The following is a 24,595-nucleotide window of genomic DNA, read 5'->3' as shown; positions in this document are numbered from 1 at the left end:
GTATTTCAATTTTATTTAATTCAGAAAGCCTTTGTGGGCACTTCCTGTGCCAGCTCTCCTAGGTCCTCCCTAAAAGAGCTCAGAATATTCTTTAGATAACAGAGAGTTTTCCTGTAGAAATGATAGCGTCCCTTCTGGGTCATAAAAATCAGCAGATACCTGAGTGAGGGAGAGTTGGCCGGGATGGGGCAAGAGGCAGAGGAGTAGACAGGAGCTCCCAGCCTGGCCTGGGGCCCTGCCCTGCTGCTAGGGGATGTGTGGAGAGGAGGTGAGGGCTGCTGTGTTCAGGGATTGAACCTGCAACCTTGGCGTATCGGGACCAGGCTCTCACCAACTGAGCTCCCTGGCTAGGGTTTGAACTTTCTTAGAAGCATTCATATCCATCTATATTGACCACTGATACTCAGATGACCAAAACAATTGATGTGCAATCACATACACAGTATTCAATTGTCTGTGCAATACAGTACTGGTGACAGTTTTTAAGGACATTAAAGGCAGGTTTCTACCCTTTCACTAGGCAGCACTTTGTTTTCCCCATTCAAGCACTTTCCATCATGGCTGGCTGAGATACAGGGACACAATATAGTGTGGAAGCAGGAAACCTGCTATGAGTGGCTTTATTCAAAAGGTGGGTCAGAGAGAGAGAGAGAGAGAGAGAGAGAAGGGGAGAGGCAGAGGCAATGGAGGGGAGGATACAGAGAGGTAGTAAGTAAATGAGCAAAACGAGACAAAGGAAAAGAAGGTAAGAGTGATTATGAGGGCAGAAGGAGAGAGTCAGGAGACTTAGGCTGTCACCTCCGCTTGGTGCTTGACTTGGTGTGTGACCTTAGAGGTATAATTTATCCTCTCTGTGCCTCACATTATTCATCTAATTGTAATAACTAACATTTATACCACAATTGAAACACTTTCACTGCTTCATCCCCTAACTGCATTGTCAGAGAAGTGTTAAAGTTCAGAGAAGGGCAGTGACATGACCAAAATCACACAGCAAGGGAGCAGTCAAACTGAGACTCAAACTCAGATGTTCTGGCTCCTCGGACTGGGAGAGCATGTCCAGTGGATTCTCCTTGGCCTGAGTGGTTTAGATGACAGTCTTCCTAGACAGAACCAGAAGGACGGAGGGATGAGACAGGGTCTTTGGGCTGGAGCTTCCTAGGGTGACGAAGCTCTGTTTGGTTCACCAGGCCCAGACATGTTCTGCCTTTTCCATGGGAAGAGATATTCCCCCGGCGAGAGCTGGCACCCCTACCTGGAGCCACAGGGCCTGATGTACTGCCTTCGCTGCACTTGTTCTGAGGTAGGTTCCTCTGGCCACCTGTGTCAGGTATGTCTGGGAGACCTCCAGAGGAGTCACCCCTGAGGGAAGGAGGGAGCCTGACTCTGGAGGTCAGGAGCACTCTGAAATCAGGCTCCCTAGAAACTTGGGGCCATACTGCGTTACTACCAAGTACTCATACCTGCTATAGCTACTGTGCACTGCTCAGAGACAAGTCACACAACGGGTCAGCGGCTAGGCTGGGCTGAGACTCGGATCTCCATCTCTCATTCTTGTCCTGTTTCCACCCCTGCTGGTGCCATCCTCCCTGCCTCCTGTGTAGCAGAAAAGAGCCTTTCTGACCTGGCCCCCCATTCCTTCCCTTCCTCACACTATTTCCTCCAGCCCTCTCACTGCCTTAGCATGCATTCCCCCAATTCCACTGCTCCGAAGGGTTGTTCTTCAAGGCTTTGGCCAAGTGCCGCCACCACCAGGAGCCTTACCCCTCACCTGCAAGTATTTTCTTCTTCTGGTTTCCCACATGCGTTTCTCTGTCCCTTTCTCCTGATGATTCCTGGCTAGGTATAATAGTTATCTGTGTCTGTCAGTTCCTGCCTCTCGTAGATGGAGCCCCTGGAAGCAGGTTTTCCTGGGCACTCTTTTATGTCCAGTTCAGTGTCCTGCTGAAGGCTGAACAAACTGGGGCAGAGACCATGTCTTTTTGTTCATCTCTTCTCTCCTGCCACCCCACCTCCAACCCAGCACCCTTCACATGGCCTTTTACAATCAACTGGGTGGAATAAATGAGACCTCCACGTGGTCTAGAATTCTCAGGCCAGGTATGAGGTTGGAAGGGTAGGGAAGGAGGGGATGGTTTAGGAGGCTTGAAACACTCTTGGTTTAACTTAGCTGCCTGGGGCCCAGCCTGGTCAGCAAGACATCCTTACCTATCTCTGATGCTGATGCTTGAGGGGAGGGTGTACCTAGTTCCCAGCTGGAGCCAGTACCTTAGGCACTCTCTTTTCCTTCAGAAGCCTAGAGAGGAACACAGAAGGCCAGTAAGAGCCTCCCTCGTGACAACAATCCTCAGCGCAGGGGGGGTGGAGCAGAGAAGAGCTTCTGAGGGGACACTGGGAGGCAGACGGGGCGGACACTGGGCCTGGCCTCTCGGGCCTCTGATCACCAGGGCCTCCCGCCTCCTGGGGCCTTTCCTTCTGACTCCCCACTATTTCTACCAGTTTGGCCCCAGGTAAAACTCTGATGCCAAGGGGAGCACAACCCCCATGACTGCTTCCCCTCGGTGTTCCTTAGCACATCTGAGGCCAATCAGCTTTTCAAAAAGAACTTTATGAAATACAGCCAAAGAACAGGAAGGAAAGCAGAACAGAAGAAAATTCCAGACATATTATGTGGTCCAGTTGACGAAGACCAAGCTTTGTGATCCACAGCTAATTCAGTTCTCCCTCCCCAGAGTTTACAAACACAGTTCCCTCGACCCAAAGAGCTGTAGCCAATACCCCCAGATGATATTCTGAATCCCTTCACTTTTCTTACCTTCACTGCCCCCCTAACCTAAGCCACTTTTGTCTCTCACCTGGTAACAGTGGTAGTCAACCTGGTCCTTACTGCCCACTAGTGGGCGTTCTGGCTTTCATGGTGGGTGGTAGCGGAGCAACCAAAGTATAAATAAAAAGATAGATTTAACTATAAATATTTATAAGATTTTATAAAGATATATTCTGCCAAACTTAGCGAAAATCTGACATAAAGTACTTGGTAAATTATTATTATTATATGCTTTAACTTGCTGTAACTCTGCTTTGTAGATTTTATAAAGTAAAGTTACTTCCCTATTTTATAAATCACCATTACTGTGGAACCGGTGGGTGGTTAGAAAATTTTACCACTAACAGAGATACAAAAGTGGGTGGTAGGAATAAAAAGGTTGACTAGCCCTGTGTTAACAGAACCTCTCAATGGGCCTCCCTGTTCCTTCTCTAAGTCTATCCTCCACATAGGAGCTAGAAGGATTCTGCTGAACCTACAACTGATGATGTCATTGCAGAAGCCGCTGAAACCCTCCAATAGCTTTTCAGTACAGCTAAAGTAAAACCCAAACTCCCTGCTCTAGTGATCTGACCTCCGTTTATTCTCCAACACCCTTTCCTACCTGCGCTACCACTTCAAACTCATTCCTACCTGGATCACCTCCACCTGGAATATTCTTCCTCTGGAACTTCTTATGAATGGTTCCTTCCCATCTTATCCCAATGAGGCTTTCTCTGACTGATGTTTCTAAAATAGTCTAACCTTGTTAAACTCAATCACATTACCCTGTGTGATTATTATCATACATTTAACATCTGAAATAATCTTGTTCCTACTTGTTTACTTTTTATGGCTTGTCTCCCCCTGCAAGGATGGAAGCTCCATGAGAGCAGAAACCTGGCCAGTCGCACTCCCTGCTGTGCCCCTGGCACACCGCAGCTGAGCAGTAAACACTGAGCAAATGCGTGAGGCCCCGCCCATCCACCACAGGCAGGGCAGGGCCCTGGAGGTAGTGCTTACCTGCTGTGTCACTTTAGGCATATTGATCTCTCAGACACTCTTTATTCATTTTGAATGTGTGGGTAGTAGTATCTACCTCTGGGATTCTTGAGAAGGTGAAGTGAGATCATACATTTCTGTAGAACATAAAGCCTCCTCTTAGTAGCTACTCAATACACAGGAGTTAAGACTTCCCTGAGGGACACCCTTTGGCTACCTGGCCCCCTGCCCTTTCAACTCCTAGTTAGTCTTCATCTCACTTTCCAATGCATGTCACTGATCACCTCCATCCCTTACATCCTTCAAGGCCAGAATCAAGAGAGAGATTTGGCTTCTTCAGGCCATACAGTTCCTTGCACTCCACCCTACTTTCTCACCTGAGGGCTCAGGTCACCCTCTGAACACTCATTAAGCACTCAGGTATGCCAGGCCTCCAGAAGGCCTTTTTTGGAGCTCAGATCAATTCTCTGGACTCTGTGATGCCCCTTAGCCTAGATTAATCCTTGGGAAGCAGTGACTCCAAAGGAACTAGGCCCGGGCCAGAGCTTTCCATGGGGTCGGAGGCTGCCTCTGGGAGAAGTGGTGTAGGGGCCGCAGGTGGGCAGCGAAGCTGGAAACAAACTTGCCAACTTCAAAGTCTGAACAAAGCTGGCTTCATTCCTCTAAGAGAGAGACCATCTGTTCTTCCCCTCCTGGCTCTTGTTCATTCACTCATTCATTTATTCAAACTATAGCAGGTACTAGCTTGGACCCAGGCCCTGTGCTGACAATCCAGAGATGAATAGAATGAGACTCGGTCCCTGTTCTTAGGAATCGTGGTGAATAGATGACGTAGATGTACGTGGCCCATTACAACACAGAGCAATGGCCCTTAGAACAGGGGAGAGGAAAGTGTGGGAAGCCCAGGACTGGGAAAACACCCAAAGCAGGTGATGCTTCTCTCTCTGCAGCTCCTCACCTCTCTCTATTATGTTTCTCTGCTCCCTTCTCTTTCATTTGGTGTACTTGAAAAAGCACAAGAACTCTGGGCTCTTCCTTCTCTGGTGCTGACTCCTAGGGCTTTGTGCAGGGTCACCAAAGCTCCAGAAGTGTAGGGAGTGGGTCCCAGAGCCCCGAGTCTTCTCCACATCAGGTTTCTAGTTCCCATTCCTGTCACCTGTCCTCGGATGTCACATTCCTCTGTTAACTGTGAAGTTTTAGCTCAGAGGTCAAAGAACAAAGCCCTAGAGTTAAAATAACACAGTCAAGATCAATGTAGAAACAACTCAAGACTTTAATTTATATGTCTCAGGCACCATGAAAGGGACACAAACCTGCTCAAACCCGTGCACACTGTGCGCTCCTCCATGGTCAGGGAGGAACATGGATGGGCGAGCCAAGCAAGTGAGCAGGAGAACAGGCGAGACTGGACACACAAATTTATTGTTTTCATCCCACCACAGGCTTAAAACGAGCACAGTGTCTACAATTGGGTTAGGGTTTTGGGAGAGGACAGGTTCAAGTGGGAGACAGTGGCTCTTTGGAACCAGGACCAACCTCTGTGTCCCCTTCAGAGTGCCCATGTGAATTGTTACCGCCTCCACTGCCCACCTGTCCACTGCCCCCAGCCTGTGACGGAGCCACAGCAGTGCTGTCCCCGGTGTGTGGGTGAGTAGCCTTGTTCATTCCCTTGGACCTGCTGACGCTCATCTCACCTTGATGCAAGCCTCTGGCGGAGGGAGGCCCCTGGAATGAGGGGGCAGTCTCTAGCCATCAGAGGTGTTGAGGCACAAAGGTACTCAGGGGAAGAAACATCCTGGATACTCAAGGAGGGCTGAGGTCACAGCACAACTCTCATTCTTAAGTAGCAGTGCTTGGCAAGAGGGGGGAGAAAGTGTGGAGAGTAGTGGGAGATAGAGGAGGATCTTGGCCTTTTGCTGGCACGCTCAGGCCCCAGTCTCTAGCTGGCTGGCCAGAGGCAGAGGAGGTGGACCTGCCTGTGTAGTGGGGTGCATGAGCTGGGAGCGCCTGCAGGGAGCCCAGGGTGACGGCCCTGGGGCTGGGAATGGCCAGAGGAGTTGCAGTATGTGTACTCTGAGATCCCTCCCAGCACTGAGGCTCAGGGACTCTGTGTGTCCTGACGCTAAATGTCTGTGATTCCATGAGGTTAAGACTATGAGAGTCTCTATGACTGGGGATCTAGAAAGTAAAGATAAGAGAGAGAGGTATGTGTGAAGAAATGGGCACAACCAAGTGGGCTAACAGAGGCAGGCAACAAGAAGGCCAGTTTAGAAGAGTGGGGGCGGGGGGATGTTAAGAGGAGAATGGATCCTTAGAAGCATCACGAAAGTGATGAGGGAGGTGCTAGGTTACAGCCTCAGCCTCCAAACTCCGGAACCAGGGCTGTCCTGGTGAGCCGGGGACCTGTGTGGAGTGGACATAGAGGGGCTCATTTTCCAAGTGGGACTGTAGTAGGGTCTAACTGTGGCTCTGCCCTGGGTCACAGATTCCTAAGCTCAGGATTCCCCCAGGGAGCAGGGTCTCTGAGCTTCCTCCTGCCCAGTGAGGGGGCATATGCCTCCTCCCTGTCTGAGGCTGACTCTAGGAGTCCTGACCGCTCCTTGCTGACTGTGCCTTGGGCCAGGCCCTTCTTCTTTACAAGCCCCTCCCTCCCTCTCTCTCTCTCCTGCCCCTCTGTTCTCCTAGCTCTACCTGTTCCTCATGACTCAGCTCAGACCATTCCCTGACCATACCCCGCTCCCATGGCCCAGTTGAGTTGGTGGCTCCTCCTCAGTGCCTTAGCCCTTACTATGTGACCATGTCACTGCTTATGGCATGTGTCTCTACCAATTAGATTGTGAGTTTCTTGATGGGAGGGGCTGAGCCTTGTTCAGCACTCCATTCCCAGTGCCTACTGTGGAGCCTGGTGCAGAGAGGTGTTTAGTGAGGTGTCTGAGAGATGGAGCAGTTCTCCCAGGACGGGAGCCTTGGAGGCTTCCCCTCCACCTGGCACAATGAGGGCTGATTGGCAGGAGATGGGGAGGGAGGCTCTGGTGGCCAGTGAATGACAGGAGCTTACACCAAGTACAGGGACAGTCTAGATCATCCCAGCTGATTCCACTAGCATGTCACTTCATGAGGGACTTTGTGCTGTTCACTGTGTCCCCAGCACCTAGTGCAGGGCCTGGCACTAGGAGGCGCTCCGTGGACACTCACTGAATGCTGAATGAACTAACGCAGGTCCCCACCGAGTGGGACTCAGTGGAGCTGAGGCTTCTGACCTTGCCTCTGGCTCTGGTCAGGACCAGCTCAGACACTGGCCGGGGGTCGGGTGGGGGGCTGGTAGGCCACGGTGAGGAGCCATGGAAGTGAGTGACAAAGTCAGATGTAGGTGTCAGCAGGACCTCTTCTTGGTTAGCTGATATAGGGACTGTCTGGGAAGATTGAGGACAGAGTTCAATTTAAATGCTAAGATGGGATAAAATGCAAAATCTTCAGAAAAGTGACCCACTTAATTCTGGCAAAGTTCTTAGGTCCACATGAAACCTCTTCTTCTTCCTCCTGCCCCTCCCCATTGCAGAACCTCACACCCCCTCTGGGCTCCGCGCCCCTCCAAAGTCCTGCCAGCACAACGGGACCACGTACCAACACGGAGAGATGTTCAGTGCCCACGAACTGTTCCCTTCCCGCCTGCCCAACCAGTGTGTCCTCTGCAGCTGTACTGTAAGAACCTCCTACCTTCCTGTTAGCCCAGGCCAGAGGTCTGGGCCTGAAAAGCATGGTGGAGTGGCCTGGGAGAGAGGAGATTGCCCTCCCAGTCAAAGCAAAGTGAGAGTGAATGGGCTCAGGGGCAAAGGGTCATTAGGATTTGGAGCAGCCTGCCCTCCTCTGGGTTTCTGCAGCCTCCTGAGCTGCCTGTTACAGCGCGGGTCACCTTGCACTGACATTTGCCCATTTCTATTTCCCAGGTAGGCTTTGCGCTCCTGGGAGAGAAGAGGGAACATGCCCAATTTATTTCTTTATCTTCCACTGCTCCTGGCCCAGGGCCGGGCATACAGAATGTCTAATGATTGTTGAAGGAATGAATGAGTGCATAATCAGTTATCAGTCCTGGGGCACAGAGACAGGGCCAGACTGTAGCAAATGGAATTTAACCTGAAACTGCCTAAACTCCCGCTGCTGTTGTCAGAGCTGGGCCTAGGGACAGGCAGGGCTGACTCTGCCGTGTTACAAGGTACATACAGAGACTGAAGCCAAACAAGGCCTGGTCTGGAAAGTCTTCACCCTCCTCCTCTGCAGGGGTTCTAGGTGTGGCCCTGCTCTAGGTTTGCAGGGGGTTTCAGCGTGTCATTCTTACCCTTGGGCTTCTCATCTGTGCATTGTCAGGAGAAACTCCTGTCTCCAAATTTCCTTACTATCCGGTCACCAAACTTCTCTGGGCCTCAGTTCCTTTGTGTATGTACATAGGGAGTCTGACCAGGTGATCTCCGGTGTCCTCTCTGTTTAAAATAATCATCAGATTTAGCAGTGATGTGAGGGGAGGAGGTCTAGACTAGGTGTGGGACACCCATGTTGGAACTGTAGTTCTTCTGCCATGGTTCCCTCTGTGACCTTGAATAAGTAACTTCTCTCAAGCCTGCTGCTCCATCCATTCAAGGAAAGGATCCCATCAGTCTACGGCTCTGATCCTTAAAATATCTGTGCTGTTGAACAAACAGCTTACAAATGAGAGTGACTACTTATAAGTCAACCTAGAGAGCAATTATTTTCATAGGGCCTGAATCTCTTGAAGTGGTCTGTCTACCCCACTGTACCTACTAGGTTCATAGAAATACCTCATGTTTATATACAACCTCCCAGTGACCCTAGGAGAAAGACATCAGCTGAAACAATTGAAGCTCAGAGCAGTTAAACAACTTTTCTAAGGTCACACAGCAGAGCCAGAATTTAGATCCAGGGTCTTATAACTTCAAAACCCATGTTCCTTTCCCTGTATCGTGTTGCTTCCTGTGAAGGGACAAGGCCTGGATAGAGGGGGCTGTGGGGAGAGACAGAAGTGATGGTGGTGGGGTAATGAAAGCATTCTTGTGATTCCTTGTCCCTCTCCCTGGATACTTGGGTCTCCCATTCCTTCATATCATGCCTGTTTACCTGGGTCTGAGGGATTAGAACCCTTACTTTTGAGGCTCCATTGGAAAAGTAATAGGGCTTGACCAGGTGGTGGCGCAGTGGATAGAGCGTCAGACTGGGATGCAGAGGACCCAGGTTTGAGACCCCGAGGTCGCCAGCTTGAGTGCAGGCTCATCTGGCTTGAGCAAAGCTCACCAGCTTGGACCCAAGGTCGCTGGCTTGAGCAAGGGGTTACTTGGTCTGCTGTAGCCCCATGGTCAAGGCACATATGAGAAAGCAATCAATGAACAACTAAGGTGTTACAACGAAAAACTGATGATTGATGCTTCTCATCTCTCTCCATTCCTGTCTGTCTGTCCCTATCTATCCCTCTCTCTGACTCTCTCCCTGTCCCTGTAAAAAAAAAAAAATAATAATAATAATAATAAGGAAAAGTAATATGGAAAGGGCTTGAGGTAATATCACTTCCTCCCATCTTTAAAATGCCTTACATTTTATTTATTTATTTTAATTTTATTTAGAAAATTAAATTTAACAGGGTGACATTGATCATTAGGGGTACATAGGTTTCAGATAAACATTTCTATAGCATTTGATCTGTTGGTTATTTTTGTATACCCATCACCCAAAGTCAGATCATTTTCTATCACCGTGTATTTGTCCCTTTCCATGCCCTCTCCCTCTCTCCTACCCCTGTCACTTTCCCCCTGGTAACCACTTCACTTTTATCTATGTCCATGAATCTCAATTTTATATCCCACCTATGTGTGAAATCATACAGTCCTTAGCTTTTTCTGATTTACTTATTTCACTCAGTATAATGTTCTCAAGGTCCATCCATGTTGTCATACCACATCTTCTTTATCCAGTCCTCTATCGAGGGACACTTTGGTTGTTTCCATGTCTTGGCCACTGTGAATAATACTGCGATGAACATGGAGGTGCATGTGTCTTTATGTACCAATATTTTTGAGTTTTTGGGGGTAGATACCCAGTAGAGGGATTGCTGGGTCATATGGTAGTTCTAGTCTTACCTTTTTGAGGAGCCACCATACTTTGTAGTTTTGATTTGCAATTCTTGAAGCTGGTGAAAATGAGCATCTTTTCATATATATTTGGCCATCTGAAGTGTCTATTCAGGTCCTCTCTCCATTTTTTAATCGGATTGTTTGCTTGTTTGTTGCTGAGCTTTGTGAGTTCTTTATATATTTTGGATATTAACCCTTTTATTGGAGCTGTTGTTTGCAACTATCATCTCTCACTTCATTGGCTGCCTATTGGCTTTGTTGTCATTTTTTTGGTGTGTTTTTTTCTGTGCAGAAGCTTTTTAGCTTTATATAGTCCCATTCATTTATTTTTGCCTTTACTTCCCTTGCCTTTGGGGTAAAAATTATAAATTTTCTATAGTCAAAGGTCCATAGATTTAGTACCTATGTTTATCTTCTATGTAGTTTATTGTTTCAGATCTTATATTTAGGTTTTTGATCCATTTTGAATTAATTTTTGTGCAGGGTGATGCCTTACATTTTATTTTTATTTATTTATTTATTTATTTATTTATTTATTTTGTATTTTTCTGAAGCTAGAAACGGGGAGAGACAGTCAGACAGACTCCCGCATGCGCCCGACTGGGATCCACCCGGCACACCCACCAGGGGGTGATGCTCTGCTCCTCTGAGGCGTGGCTCTGTTGTGACCAGAGCCACTCTAGCACCTGGGGCAGAGGCCAAGGAGCCATCCCCAGCGCCCGGGCCATCTTTGCTCCAATGGAGCCTCGGCTGCGGGAGGGAAAGAGAGAGACAGAGAAGAAGGAGAGGGGGAAGGGTGGAGAAGCAGATGGGTGCTTCTCCTGTGTGCCCTGGCCGGGAATTGAACCCCGGACTTCTGCATGCCAGGCCGATGCTCTACCACTGAGCCAACCAGCCAGAGCCTATGCCTTACATTTTAAAAAGGTTTTTTACACTTGAACTCAGAGCCCAGATGGGTCTGCCCCCATTTCATAGAGGAGGAAACTGAGGCCCCGAGAAGAGAAGTGACTCACCCAAGGGCCTCTGGCCTCCTGATTCCCAGAAGGCCCTTTTCCCTGCCAAGTTGCCTTTCCAGGCTGGGTCCTAAAGTTTCAGACCTGGGGTTTTCTGTGAGAGCAAGATGAGCCCAAGGTATTCCCACCCACGTCCCTCCTTATGCTGGGTCCCGCTTTCCAGGCCAGGGGGGAAGGATATTGATTCCAGTAGGAAAAGCCATAGACTGGGCTCTAGTCCATTCTGGCCGCTGTGTCTGTGACTCTAGGCAGTCCAGGCCCTGCTGCAGGCTCTCCCCATCGGTAGGATGGAAGTGTCCCACCTTGCTGAATGGCCATGAGAGCCTAGGGAGAGACAGGGTATGAAAACACTTTAGAAGCTGAAGGATGAATGCTACTTCAGGGCCTGGAGTGGGAGTGGGAGGGTACAGAGGACCCTTCTTCTGAACTGGCTGAGCCTTGCCTAGGTCACCCTGCTGTTCTCTCCCTCCCCCACCTGAGGGGAGACAGCAAAGCCATGTGCCCCCAGGGCAGGGAGCTCTCCTCGCTCCAAGGTTGATCCTCATAAGAGGTTATCTCCCAGCTCCTGTTTGCTCTGTCTGTCAGGAGGGCCAGATCTACTGTGGCCTCATGACCTGCCCAGAACCAGGCTGCCCTGCACCCCTCCCGCTACCCAGCTCTTGCTGCCAGGCCTGCAAAGGTGAGTCTGTCCGTAGATCTGTCCCTACCCCAGGGACCCAGGCATGACTGTTAGAGCAGGGGGAACCTCAGAAAGCTGAGCCTTCAGTAGAGGCTGAGGTGCATTTCTCATTGCAACCCCAGGGTGCAGGAAGGAGGGGAAGGAGGAGTAAGGCAGGGAGGCAGGGAGAAACGATGTAAGAATGTGTTAGGGAGCTGCCTCTGCTTGATATCAAGCATGACCTCTTGCTCTCGGTCATCATCTGCTTCTCAGAAAAGTCTGGGATTGATGGAGGAAAAATAAGAATTTGTCCCCCAGCCATTAAGTTCCATTGCCAAAGATTCACCCCATGGTGAATGCCCTCATGCTTCCCTCTTATGAGTGCACATGTGGGCACTAGGGGCACTGGGAGCAGGAGGCAGGAGTGGAGTGGGGGTGGGAGACATGGGCAGGAGGCGTGGGCACGAGGGTAGGTACTGAGCCAGATGGAAACTGGATGAGGCCCATGCAAAAGGGGCGCTGCTGAGGTCCCGGCAATCAGATGAGGCCAGAGGCTCAAAAGAGGCTCAGGAGAGGGTGTCTGTACAGGCAGGCACCACTTCTCCTTCTGTCATCCTCACAGCAGAGCTGGGCACAGGTCTGGGCTCACTGGGGCTCAGAGCATGCGTGCCAAGCAGAATCCAGGTCGAATCTCTGTATAGGACAGAGATAGGCGAATACATGGGCTAATGAAGGGCCATCAGCGTAAGCAGAATAAAGTGCACAGATGGTTGGACTGTCCTGTGGGTGGAGGTAATCTAAGAAAACTTCTTGCAGGAGGCAGGACTTGGGGAGGGGAGTGAACCACAGTGGAATATTTCCCTAGGTGCTGTGGAAGGGCACTGGACCAGAGGCCAGATGACTCTGGTTCTGTCCTGGCTCTTCCAGCAATTTCCTGCAGATTCTTTCCCCTCTCTGGGCCTTAGCTATGGTGTGTCTGCCCTGAGCAGTTGGCCTCAGTGATTTCTAACGGACAGTCTAATTCCAGTGTTCTCGGTCTTTGAACCTAGAATGCTCAGAGGATGCCAGACTGTATGTGAGGTGGGAACTTGGGAGAGAGAAGCCCATTCTGGGCTTTAGGGAGTTCCAGGGCTCCAAAGGGCCTTGTGTGCTGGCCCCCCAGGGGGTGGGAGATGGAGTTCCAGGGTGTCCCAGCCAGAGGGGCAGAGGGTTAGAGAGTGCTGCCCAGGAGTGTAATGTGCAGGCCAAGGCCTACAGACTCCATGTGTGGCTGGGCAGAGTGGCTGCCCAAGAGACCACAACTAAGCAGGCTGCAGGAATGGGATTCTGGGTCAGTTCTAATGGTGACCAGGAGGTAGTGAGCAGTAGAAACTGAGGCAGCAACCCACAGGTAGGAACTTCATCAACCCAAGGGTGAGGAAAGGCTATAAGTGGGTGGAGGTAATCTAAGAAAACTTCTTGCAGGAGGCAGGACTTGGGGAGGGGAGTGAACCACAGTGGAATATTTCCCTAGGTGCTGTGGAAGGGCACTGGACCAGAGGCCAGATGACTCTGGTTCTGTCCTGGCTCTTCCAGCAATTTCCTGCAGATTCTTTCCCCTCTCTGGGCCTTAGCTATGGTGTGTCTGCCCTGAGCAGTTGGCCTCAGTGATTTCTAACGGACAGTCTAATTCCAGTGTTAAGTGGGAATAAGTTCCCCCAGGACAAAGGGACTTGCTGGTGTTCAGGGGCTGCAGAACTAGCACTAGGCATTGGAGGGGCAGAACCTAGAGGCAGAGGCCTGCAAGGTCCCAGTCAGCAAGGCTGGGGAGGCAGAGGCTGATACGACTCCCCTTTGGGTTTCCAGATGGGCCAGGAGAGAAATCAGGTGAAGAGGACACCACCCAGTCACACCGTGGGGCGGTGAGTACACAGCTGGACTGATGGGGTAGAGGAGGTGAGGTGGGCTGGTGTCCAGGGCCTCCTCTCCGTGAGTCTGGAGCAAGCACTAGGAGTTGCTGTTCTCATTTCTCACTTGGCCCCTGGGTCAGCTCCATCAGCCCCACCATGTCCAATCCGTCTCCCTAATCTCTCTTCATGGCTCCCATCGTGACTGATAGGCCAACAGGAGCCGAGGAAAAAGCACTAGACAAGCAGAAGCAAGCCCTAAACTTACTGATTTTCTTCCTGAGAAACTCTTGGACACCGTTCCATCCAGACCTTGTGTCTGCCCTTATTCGGGCCACCTCTGAGCAGCGTGTTCCCCTGAGGGAGTGGCCTCTGACTTGGGTCAGCCTTCCCTACCCATCCTGAGGTACTGGTTCTTCGTCTGGAGGCTACCTCTCTGTTTCCTCCTCCTCCTTTGGTCCTGGCCCCTTTCAAGCTTGGTCTAGAGTTAGATGAGCTAAACTACCCAGCTCTCTGGTCGGACAGAAAATGATAGGAGAATGGGCTTACAAACTGCCTCAGGTCCCCATCTGCCATCTGTGCTGTCTATAATGTGAACAGTTCCACCTGCTCTTTCAGCCTAGGTCACCTGGACCCTGGGGACTGGAGGCTGGGTTCCCCTTCTCCATGACTCCCCTGGGTTCTGAACCAATGAGCTCTCTGTCTCTTCTGCCAGTTCATCCTCCCTTCCCAGGCTGGACCTTCTCAGGTGAGGGCCTCTGTTCCACAGGACCCGAGCCAGGCCATCTCCTTTCCCTCCCATCCTCTCCCAAGGAGGCAGCATGCTAAGTGAATGCTTCTGGGCTTAGTTCTGGGCCCTGAGCAGCTACTTACTGGATAATGTGGGCGAGTCGCCATTTGGGGGTTGGGCTCTTCAATTCCTTCTTGCTTCTATTCTACTTGACAAGCATTTCCTAGGGGCCTCTTAGGTACCTGGGTCTGTGCTGGTGCGAGACAGTTTCTGTTTTGGGAACTCTTGTGGGCTCAGTCCAGCCATCAAAGGACTAACTGAGACTGTGTGAGGCAGAAAGGGGCTGTAGAAAAAGGAATGTGAATGATTTGGGGTCAACGAAGTGGGTTAAAGCTCTGCCCCTTACCCCCAGACCCTTGCTCCTCTCTCAGCCTAGAGCCACCAGTCCCCAAACTGAGCTGTGAAGCTCCTGACCAGTTACACTGCCCTCACCACGCACCTCCTGCTATTACTGCCAGCCCTCCTGGCTGGTCTGAAGGGACAGTCCTGAGATCCTGGGTTCAAGCGGCTCGGGAAAGGGGCCTGAGTTCTGGAGACCCTCTGGTTCTGGAACGGGTCTGCTCCTCATCTTCCCATCCTATGGGATTTTCTGGTGGGACTTTCAGAGGCTTTTCTTGTCTCATCACCTAAATCTCTCAGACAAAGAAGAACTTCCTGACTCTCATCCTTAGTGCATTCTCACCTTCTATTTCTTAAAGTTCTCCAGGTCCCTGATCATTCATGTCACCCAGATCAAGATCTCAACCCCCTCTGCCCACCCAGCAGACCCAAGCCCTGGATTTCCAAAGAACTATCCTCCAAGTTTTCAAAGATCCATTGTCCGAGAACACCTTAGACTCCAGCCAGGTCTTCCTGCTGCCCCCAGCCTGTGCCCTCTCTTCACCAGGAAGTCATGGTGGTGTCTCCCTCCGGTGGCTCACTGCGGCCTCTGTCTCACTGCTCCGTCACTGGTGGCCCCTCAGTGATCTTCATCCTTCCTGCCATTTGCAGAGACACTCCCAGGATCCATGTTCAGGGGACGGTGGGAGAAAGAGAGGCCTGGGCACCCCTGCCCCCACGGGGCTCAGCTCCCCTCTGGGCTTCATCCCTCGCCACTTCCGACCAAAGGGGGCGGGCAGCACAACAGTCAAGATCGTCTTGAAGGAGAAACATAAGAAAGGTGGGGACTGGAACCTCCGCCAACCCCTGAAGTGGGAAAGGGGGGTCCCAATGGCTCCTACCTCCCATTCCTATACCCCTGCCTCAGTGATTCTCTAATTTCAATGTGGCTGTGAGCTTACAGACTCATAGAACATCAAAACTGAAGGTGCCCTTAGAGGACATCAGGTCGAATCCCCCCTTAGACAGATGAGGACACTGAGGTTCAGAGTACTGAGGTAGAGACAGAGCCAGCCCGGGACTGGGGCTGTGGGTCAGTACAATGTTATATATATATATATATATATATATATATATACAGTATTTTTGAGCATCTGCCATGTCTTTGCTGGGAATCGAGGAGCACAGAACAGAGAGATGGAAAGTGGTCCCTGTCCTTGAGGGGCTGCAGACATAGCAATAAGTTACTATAACCAGGGAATGCTGAGGGAAAGTTCTTTACAAAGGACGGACTGAGCAGCGCTGGGGTGCCGGAGGACAGCGGGGGTGGAGCGAGGAAAGAAGGCCATGGGGGCAGCCGTGGCAGAGTGGGAGGGCACCCCACTGCCGCAGTGGGGGTGGCTGCAGAGCTGTCATCCAGCCCTTTCTTTGTACAGATGGGACATTGAGGCCAAAAAATGGGAAGGGACCTGCTAAGCTCTCAGCCAGGTAGTGACAGAACTTGATGTCAGATCTCCCATGGTGAAGCCAGCCCCCTCCTCGCTCCACCAGGCGGGCCGTGAGGGCAGGAATAGGGCTCTCCTTCTTCAGCAAGTCCTTACTGGGCACATCTCATCCCTGAGTGCTGAGATAGGGTGACAGCAGGGACGTGGGGCCGGTTTTATACCCTGGCCTCCACTTCACAGGCAGTGTGGCTGAGCCAGACTGGTGGAGCAGGGGCTCCCAAGGCCCCACCTCCTATAACTTGACCCTGGCCAGAGTGCAAGGCACTGACTGATCCTCCCCCCTCTCTGCCCTCCTTGGCCCAGCCTGTGTGCATGGCGGGAAGACGTACTCACATGGGGAAGTGTGGCACCCAGCCTTCCGCTCCTTTGGACCCCTGCCCTGCATCCTGTGCACCTGTCAGGACGGCCGCCAGGACTGCCAGCGGGTGACCTGCCCCACTGAGTACCCCTGCCATCACCCCGAGAAAGTGGCTGGAAAGTGCTGCAAGATTTGCCCAGGTACAAAGAGATGCCGGGGGGGGGGGGGGCAGGGAGGGTGCTAACCAGAGTGAGCCCTGGGTCTCTCTCCCCAGGGCCCAGACACTTGGGACATCTCTAACATGGACGGGGCATGGACTCAGAGCCATAGAATGCAGGGTTTTTAGATGCACGGAATGTTAGAAGCACAGCAGTGGAAAAATGCCAGACTTGTAATATATTACTTGTGGAAGCATCATCTAATGTTTACAGAGACAGATTCATGGACTCTCAGACATATATGCATAGAATCAAATAGTGTTCTGCATTCCATAAAGTCTTAACATCTTAGGATATTAGGACTTTTAAGAGAAATAGCCAGTGTTTATTGAATTCATGTAATCCTCACCACAATGAACAAGAAAGGTATCTATCTTCATTTTACCGAACAAGAAGATAAATTCCTTGTCCCAGGTCATTATAACTAACTGTAAGTGACAGAGCTGAGATTACTCCAAAGACCATGCTTTTGACCTCTGTTGACTTCCTTTAAACTTCATCTTCATGTGGGAAAACTGAGACCCAGAAAAGAGGAAGGACTTTCCTAAGTCACACAGCAAGGTAGCAGTAGAGCTGGAACTAGAACTCAGGCTTCCTGACTTGCCGGCCGAGTGCCTTCAACAATGTCACGTGACCCAGGATTGATGACTGTGCCAAAGGGAACATCAGAGTATGTCACTGAGAAGCAAGGCCCGTGAGTGTCAACCATAGCTGATGTGAGGGGCAGACCTATTTCCTGCAGCCTAGAAAGAGGGCAGGTGGGGTAAAAGGTGCAAGGTGAGGTTGTGCCCTGCCAACATCTGGTTCAAGGGCTGGGTTGGAAAAGCTGAAAGGAGAGGGACAGGGAAGAAATAGAAGGAAACATGCACAAGGACCTACTAGGGCCAGGAGATCTCACATATTCATTTAATTCTCACAATTCAGTTATTTCACAAATGAGATAACTGAGTGGCTGCAATTATCCTAAGTCTCCACCTACCCCAGCATTTAACAGCTGGGTATTTGTGCTTGTGTTAGCTTGCTTACCGACTCATTACTTACCTACCTTACCCTTGTGAGCTTAGACAAGTTACTTTACCTTTCTGAGCTTCAGACATGGAGCTGATGAAAATTCTTTCTGAATTGTAAATCAAAATCCAAACATAAGGAATGACTATTATTTAACAGAGTAAGACATTATTGGGATAGGGTCAGGGAGGGAGCGTGATGGGCGGAGCCTGGAACACGAGGGGCGGGTCAGCCTGAATTCTCTCTGAGATTGGCTGAGGCTCCCTTCTGGGCTCCTTCACAAACATACCTGGTCTGGGGGCTGGGCTCTGCCACCAGCAGACATCTAAGACATCTTTGTAGCTGGACATCTAAGGGCTTCGTAACTAGTAAGCGTCTAGAAGGGGGTGTAAATGTAGGGACTTAGTCCTTCAGTTCCTGAAAAATAGTCCCGGAATGTTGGTACATGGAGAATGTTCTTGAAATTCCAGCATGTCAAAGCCTTAAGACTGTATCCACCCCAGGCACTAGACTGGCTTTGGTCGCAACAGAGCGACACCCCGGATGGGCAGAGCATCGCCCCTTGGTGGGTGTGCCGGGTGGATCCCGGTCGGACGCATGCGGGAGTCTGTCTGACTGCCTCCCCGTTTCCAGCTTCAGAAAAATACAAAAAAAAAAAAAAAAAAAAAAGACTGTATCCAAAAAACATTACCCCCATCCCTCATCTTCATCCTCACCCCCCCCCCGCCACTATAGTCGCCATCATTGTGATCACCATCACCACCCCTTCCACCACTACAACCACCACTGTCATTACCACCATCAGCCCCTCAAGCCCTCTCAAACCTTTCATTCTGTGTGTGTTCACTGAGAGCCTGTTCTTGGTGTAAGTGACCCAAAGGACTTGGAAGACATGGTTCCTGCTCTTCACCTTGTGGGTCTCTTAAAGAGAAAGCATACCCAAGTGAAACAATTAACAAGGCAATGCAAGGCAGTATGGGATTAAGGGCATGAATGAGAGTCATAAGCAAGAAGTTTTAAAAGCTATGGGTTAGAGGAAACTGTGGGCTGCCTAGAGGAGGTGGAAGATGAGCTGGGTCCTGAAGGGTGAGAAGTTTTCTGATATGCTAATCAGTAGGGGTGAATGGGAGGCTGCCCCTCTCTCCTCCCCAGACACCTCCTTCTCTTCCTACGGCACCAGAAGTTTCCGAAGGACCTTAGAGACCCTGAGGGGGATTCAGACCAGTGGCCCCTCTTTTTGAGTCTACCGGGGTGGGAGACAGAGCATTCACAAGCTCCTTGTCTCTCCAGAGGACAAGGCAGACCCTGGCCACAGGGAGATCAGTACCACCCGGTGTCCGAAGGCGCTGGGCCGGGTCCTCGTGCACACGTCAGTATCCCCAAGTCCAGACAACCTGCGTCGCTTTGCCCTTGAGCGTGAGGCCTCTGAGCAGGTGGACATCTACCTCTGGAAGCTGGTAAAAGGTGAGCATTGGCATACTCCCAGCTGGGTGTCCCCCTTCCTGGGCTCCAGGCCCATCAGGGGCCTTCTGGGCTCATTTTGTTGATCAAGTGCCTTTGGCCAGGAAGACCTGTCTCTGGCTGCCCTTCCAGGTTTAAGAGTTCCTGATTCCAAGATGGAGGGAGACACTGACTCGGTCTGGTTTTCTGATAAGCTCACCTACTCTGAGATGCCAGGACCTCGAAGTGCTCCCTCTCCTTGGGGGGAAGGGGTTGTTGCACCTTGCAAGGAGTCAGGACAGAGTAACATCTACCCTGATAAAATAAAGTCATGTCTATTGATGGAATTCCAGCATTTTGTGAGGGGAGATCTTTTCGGGCAGGAGGGCTCTCACAGCATCCTCAAAACAGGAGGAACTTGAGGCTAGTTTCATTTAGCCTCTTCTATAGAGTAGATTCTATCCTTCCAAGGTAAGTTAAAATCAGACTAGATTTCTCATTCTGTGAGAAAGTCACCCTATTCAACAGGCTACTCATGTCACCATATGAAGGTCAAGAGGAGTTTTCGTTGATAAGGAAATTGCTGAGAGTTCGGTTTTCTGGCTCTCTTGAGGACCCCTTCCCCCATGTGGAGTAAAGCAAATGAAACCCTTTAACCATGAGTCAGTTCTAAGGTCACTTTTCTCCACTGATGCATTTGGCTGAGGGTGGTGGTGGGGTGGTAAAAGAGGGGACCATAGGAAGGGGACAGTAAAGGGATAATAAGAATAATGACAATGATAATAACCAATGTGTGAAGCACTTTAGAGTTTGCAAAGTGCTTTCATGTTCATTATCTCATTTGATATTCAGCGATCCTGAGAGTTAGGTATTATTATCCCCATTTTACAGATGAGGAAACTGAGGCTCAGAGAGGTGAAGTACCTGGCTCAAGGCCACACAGCCAGTAAGTGGAGGAGCTAGAGCCCATGTCTTGTGACGTCAGATGCGGCTCTTTCCCTGCTCTACTCTGCCCCCTGTCGTAGGAGGAATGGACGAAGAAAGCGGAGCTGTTCAGCCTGGAGAAGAGAAGACTCAGGGGGACTGGCTGCGTGGCTCTGAAGGACTGCCCCAGGCAGAGGGAGCAGCTGTGTTCTGACTGACTGCAGGGGTCCATAAGCAGGGGATTTAGAATCAGACCTAGATTTAAATCCCAGCCCTACCATTTCTTAGCTGTGTGGCCTTGGGCAATCACTTGACCTCTGTGGGCCTCAGTTTTCACTTCTGTTAATTGGGGAGGAGGGTTTTTGGAGAATTAAGTGAAATAACATAGGTACAGGCCCTGACCTATAGTAGGTGTTAACAATGTCACTCTCCTTCTCATCCCACATCATTAACCCGGTTAGAATTGCAGTGAAGCAGGTTTCAGCCAATGAGAGGAAGCACTTTCTTGAACTTAAAGCCTTCCTGTAATGAAGGGAGGGAGCGAGCTCCACTCACGGGAGTGTGCAGGCAAGGGCCGGGTGCGGATTCTTCCCAGCTGGGGTGTAGCCCTTATCATTCTTTTGTACCTTGAGAGTCCATGGTCCCTGGACAGGTGTTGGCTACATGTTTACTCTGGGACCCCCCCCCCTCCCCCCGCAAGGGCTGGGATCACAGACAGTAGTCCTTTGGTGACTTGAGTGTAACAAGAGCTCACTGGGAGCTGAGCTGGCCATGGAAGAGAGGTCTGGGACTGGACAGGATTTAGAAAGGCAAAAGGGGCACACTGCAGGCAGGGCAGCAGTGACAGGCCCACACCCAGGCTCTAGAGCCCACGTTATATGCCCTGTGCTCTGTGATTGGTGTACGGCAGGCACTATGTATAACGTGCTTCATTTAATCCACATAAGAAACCTGAGGGCTGTGTATTAATGACCCATTTCGCAGATAAGAAAACTTAGTCTGAGAGGTAGAAGTGACTCACTCAAAGTCACACAGTTTAAGCAGTAAAGACTCAAATCCAGCTCTGACTGTCCCCAGTGCTGCCTCCACAGAAGTGAACTTATGCTTTTAGAGAAGGACCTCAGGAAGGTCAAAGTATTCCCAGAACGGTGCAGAGGTGGACATGGTAGCTCAAGGCCAATCTCATTACCACCAGGCCCAGCAGAAAAGAAACGCGGTGGGGTGGGGTGTGTTGGGGCTTTTCAACTTCACAGTGCCAGGCCCTACTATCCTGTCACTAGCAAACCTAAATGCCTCATCTACCTGCCATTGCCTCCCTGTCCCTGACCGTGGGAGTCAAACACTCCGACGGTGTGATTGTCAGTGGGAAATCTGCGCTGTTCTCTCGTGCAGAAGAGTGGAAACTGCAGGCCTCGGAGGCTGGGTGAGGGAGTAGAAGTTTGAGCTGGAGACAAACTGAGCAGGTGGATGTTGAAACCTGGGCTAAGTGAGGCCACACCACAGTGGGGGAGCCCCAGACTCCAGAGCTGAACAGAGAGTGGGCTTAAGGTTAAGGGCCTTTTAGATTCTGGAGTTCCAGAATAGAAGGGGCCTTAGGGTTCTTAATTCCTACCCCACCTAGGAAGGAAGTCCCCCTTTGGCCTTGCTTACGGTCTCTAGTGCACACCCCCCCACCCACCTCCAGACAGGTGATTGACTTATCCCCATCTCATGCTCATGATATAGCCTTGGCCTTTGGAGTGAGTCTCTCCCACATCCTGGCCCTTGGCACCTGGGCTTGGGATCCCAAGGACATTTCTGGCCTCCTGGGCCTGAATCTCAAATCTGTGCTGTGCATTGCCCTTGGTAGGCTCCCATAACCAAGGCCAGTTCTTGGTTTCCTTGAGGGTGGTGCTGGCCTAGCAGAGGCCTTGCTGTCACATCTATTCTTTCTGGCCACTGACCCTAGTGGTAACAGTTGGTGTGACCTCATAGCCCATGTGCACAGGGCCTCAGCCCCCCGTGTGGTGCTAGTGGCCAGCTCCCCATGGAATGCAAACATCAGGAGATCCAGAATAATACCTCATTCCCTTTCCAGGCCTGGTCTGGCATGGACTGGGCATGCATGGATTTATTCATCTATCCATCCATCCAGGGAATCATTCATTCATTCCACGTGCCTAACGTGTGTGGGCCTGGCTTAGGGGACCCTGAGAGAGGAAAGCCCTCCAGGAGTTCCTAGTCTGGTAGGGGAGGCAAGAATAGACACAATGATAGCACATTAGAAATAGATGCAATCACCAACAGAAGCCAAGAGCTGTGGGTTGTTATAACTTCCTCCTTGGGATCCAAGGAAGAAGGAAGTTATATCTTCTTGGGGGTGGTGGTGGTGGTAAAGAAAGACTTCTCAACTAAGGTTTGGAGGATGAGTAGTTTACCTGGTGGCAATAGGAGAAGAAGTTCCAACAGTGGGGTGGCATACGTAAAGGCTTGGCCCCTCAGGGACCTTCAAGTAGTTGGTTTGGGCTGGAGCACAGGCAAGGCCGCTCGGGGGGCCTGGGGAACGGTGCTGAAAGGGGACCTACAACTCTGACACTTAGTGTCTTGGTGTCTGAATAAGCATAACTATTGATTTTTATTATTAATTCTGTGCCCAGAAAAAAAGCTTGATCAGTCCATACATGCCTGGCAGCCTTCCTTCCTTCCTTCTGTCCACCCTCTCTCTCTCCCTCTCGCCCTCCCTCCCTCCTTCAACCCTCCCTTCTGAACTGTGGACAGCCCAATGGTGTGAGAGCAGGATGGTGATGGTGACAGGAGCAGGGCCAGCAGAGAGGTGGTGAGAGGTCAGGGAAGGGGAATGACAGGGAAACGTATATTTTTGAATGACAGTAACTAGGATCATAGTTTAAGAGGAGGAGTAAAAGTGGTCAGAAATCTAGTGCAGTGACTCAAGCAAGACATGAGGGGTCCTGAGTGGGGAGAGTAGTAGTGGGGAAAGGAAAACAGATCCCAAATATTTAAGAAATTGAGTCCACAGGATTTGGTGTCTGATCAGAATAGAGAAGAGAGGGAAGTGATAGGGTCCATTCCAAGTCTAAGTCACCCCATTTTCCTGATCCATTGTCCTGCCTTTCCTGCTTATGCCTTTGTCTCTGCCCTCAGGAATCTTCCACTTGATTCAGATCAAGAAAGTCAGGAAGCAAGACTTCCAGAGAGAGGCGCAGAACTTCCGGCTGCTCTCTGGCACCCACGAAGGTGGGACCTGGGGCTGAGACTGGGGCCTGGGAAGAGAGCTGGCGGGAGGCCAGGGCCTCTTGGGGAGATTCAGCCTGCTGGTGCCCGGAGGGGGGGCTGTGAGCCACAGACGTCAGTTCCCAGCACAGGAATCCAGTGGGCGTCTGCGCCAGAGATTTCTCAACTCCGGTGCTTAGGAGCGGGAGGATAAAGCAGAACCTTGCCGGGATTTGGTCTTGAAATGAGGGACCCAGGGCTGTAGAGGAGGGCGGTCTGAGCCCCACCCCCTTGTGCTGCCTCTTCCCTCTCTACTGGAACGTTTCCCCTGGAACTCTCTTAACGACTTCCTTCTGATGCCCTTAATTTGCTGTATGACACTGAGGCAGATTAGATCCAGGTGGGGTTTCAGCTGGGGGGGAAACCACAGATGGCAGTGTCACCAACAGGTGTCAGGAAAGCAGCTCAGCCCCCAGTTCTTGGTTGAAGGTGGGGTCAGGTGCCAAAATTAATCTGGATATAGGGGTATGATGGAGACACCTGCCTCATTCCTCCCTGTGGGTTCCAAACCCTGGCCCACACAGTTCCCCTCGCCATTTTTCTTATACCAGCCACTCTGCTTCTGTTGTACAAACATATGCGCGCGCGTGCGCACACACACACACACACACGCATACACACACACACACACACAGACAACTCTTCTGCTTTCCTCCATGCAGGTCACTGGAACGTCTTCCTAGCCCAGACCCCGGAGCTGAAGGTTATGGCCAGTCCAGACAAAGGGACCAAGACCTTATAACAAAGACCTAAACCATTGAAGATATGAGCTTTATAGTTTTTGTTGTTATATATTAATAAATAAGTTGCATTATCCCTCACTCCTGCTTGCTGAGTTTGTATCTACTGTTCTCATGTTCTCACAGTGATTACAAGGCAGGCCTGGTTATCCCCATTTTACAGGGCTGAAAATTGAGATGCAGAAGGGGCAGAGACTGGCCCCTGTCCTCAGGTAAGTTGTTATAGGAGCCAGGGCTAGTTTCCCCAGCCTCCCCACCCGGGCTCATGTCTGCCCCTGTGGCCTCTTTCCTGCTCTGTACTGCTTCTGTCCCCGGCCCTCAGCTAAGGCACCTCCAACCTTTACGGGCAGCCCCCTCCACGGCTCTTTGGCTCTTTGGCATTCGCCTAAGAAGGGGGACTGATTCTAGTTAGCCAATGGAGGTGGTGAATGGAGCCTCAAAGCACTTCCCCAGCACATGTTTCAGGGATCCCTATAATTGTCAGCCTTACTTGACAATGAGGAAGTGGAGTTTAGGGTGAGCAGTAATATGTCTGAACCCAAGGAGCAGGTCAGTGGCCGGTTTGGAAGCCAATGCCAGGTC

At 50.9% G+C, this 24,595-nt stretch overlaps 1 protein-coding gene across 2 annotated transcripts in view; it reads left to right on the top strand.

The window, feature by feature from the left end:
• The window catches only part of CHRDL2 (chordin like 2), a 35,566-nt gene extending 11,539 nt beyond the window's left edge, over positions 1–24,027 (top strand). The window contains exons 2-12 of one of the 2 annotated variants that reach the window (XM_066360690.1): positions 1,191–1,303; positions 5,362–5,455; positions 7,368–7,510; positions 11,544–11,637; positions 13,462–13,517; positions 15,283–15,451; positions 16,419–16,613; positions 18,930–19,103; positions 19,971–20,025; positions 23,145–23,237; positions 23,936–24,026. In XM_066360690.1, coding sequence (XP_066216787.1) covers positions 1,191–1,303; positions 5,362–5,455; positions 7,368–7,510; positions 11,544–11,637; positions 13,462–13,517; positions 15,283–15,451; positions 16,419–16,613; positions 18,930–19,103; positions 19,971–20,025; positions 23,145–23,237; positions 23,936–24,026 — 1,277 coding nt within the window. Of the gene's footprint in view, positions 1–1,190; positions 1,304–5,361; positions 5,456–7,367; positions 7,511–11,543; positions 11,638–13,461; positions 13,518–15,282; positions 15,452–16,418; positions 16,614–18,929; positions 19,104–19,970; positions 20,026–23,144; positions 23,238–23,935 lie in introns of both variants that reach the window. The other variant, XM_066360691.1, reaches the window with a different exon arrangement.
• The last annotated feature ends 568 nt before the right edge of the window (positions 24,028–24,595 follow it).

The sequence above is a fragment of the Saccopteryx leptura genome, chromosome 1 (assembly GCF_036850995.1).
Source record: "Saccopteryx leptura isolate mSacLep1 chromosome 1, mSacLep1_pri_phased_curated, whole genome shotgun sequence".
NCBI lineage: Eukaryota > Metazoa > Chordata > Mammalia > Chiroptera > Emballonuridae > Saccopteryx > Saccopteryx leptura.
This window is presented reverse-complemented; position numbering and strand designations above follow the sequence as displayed.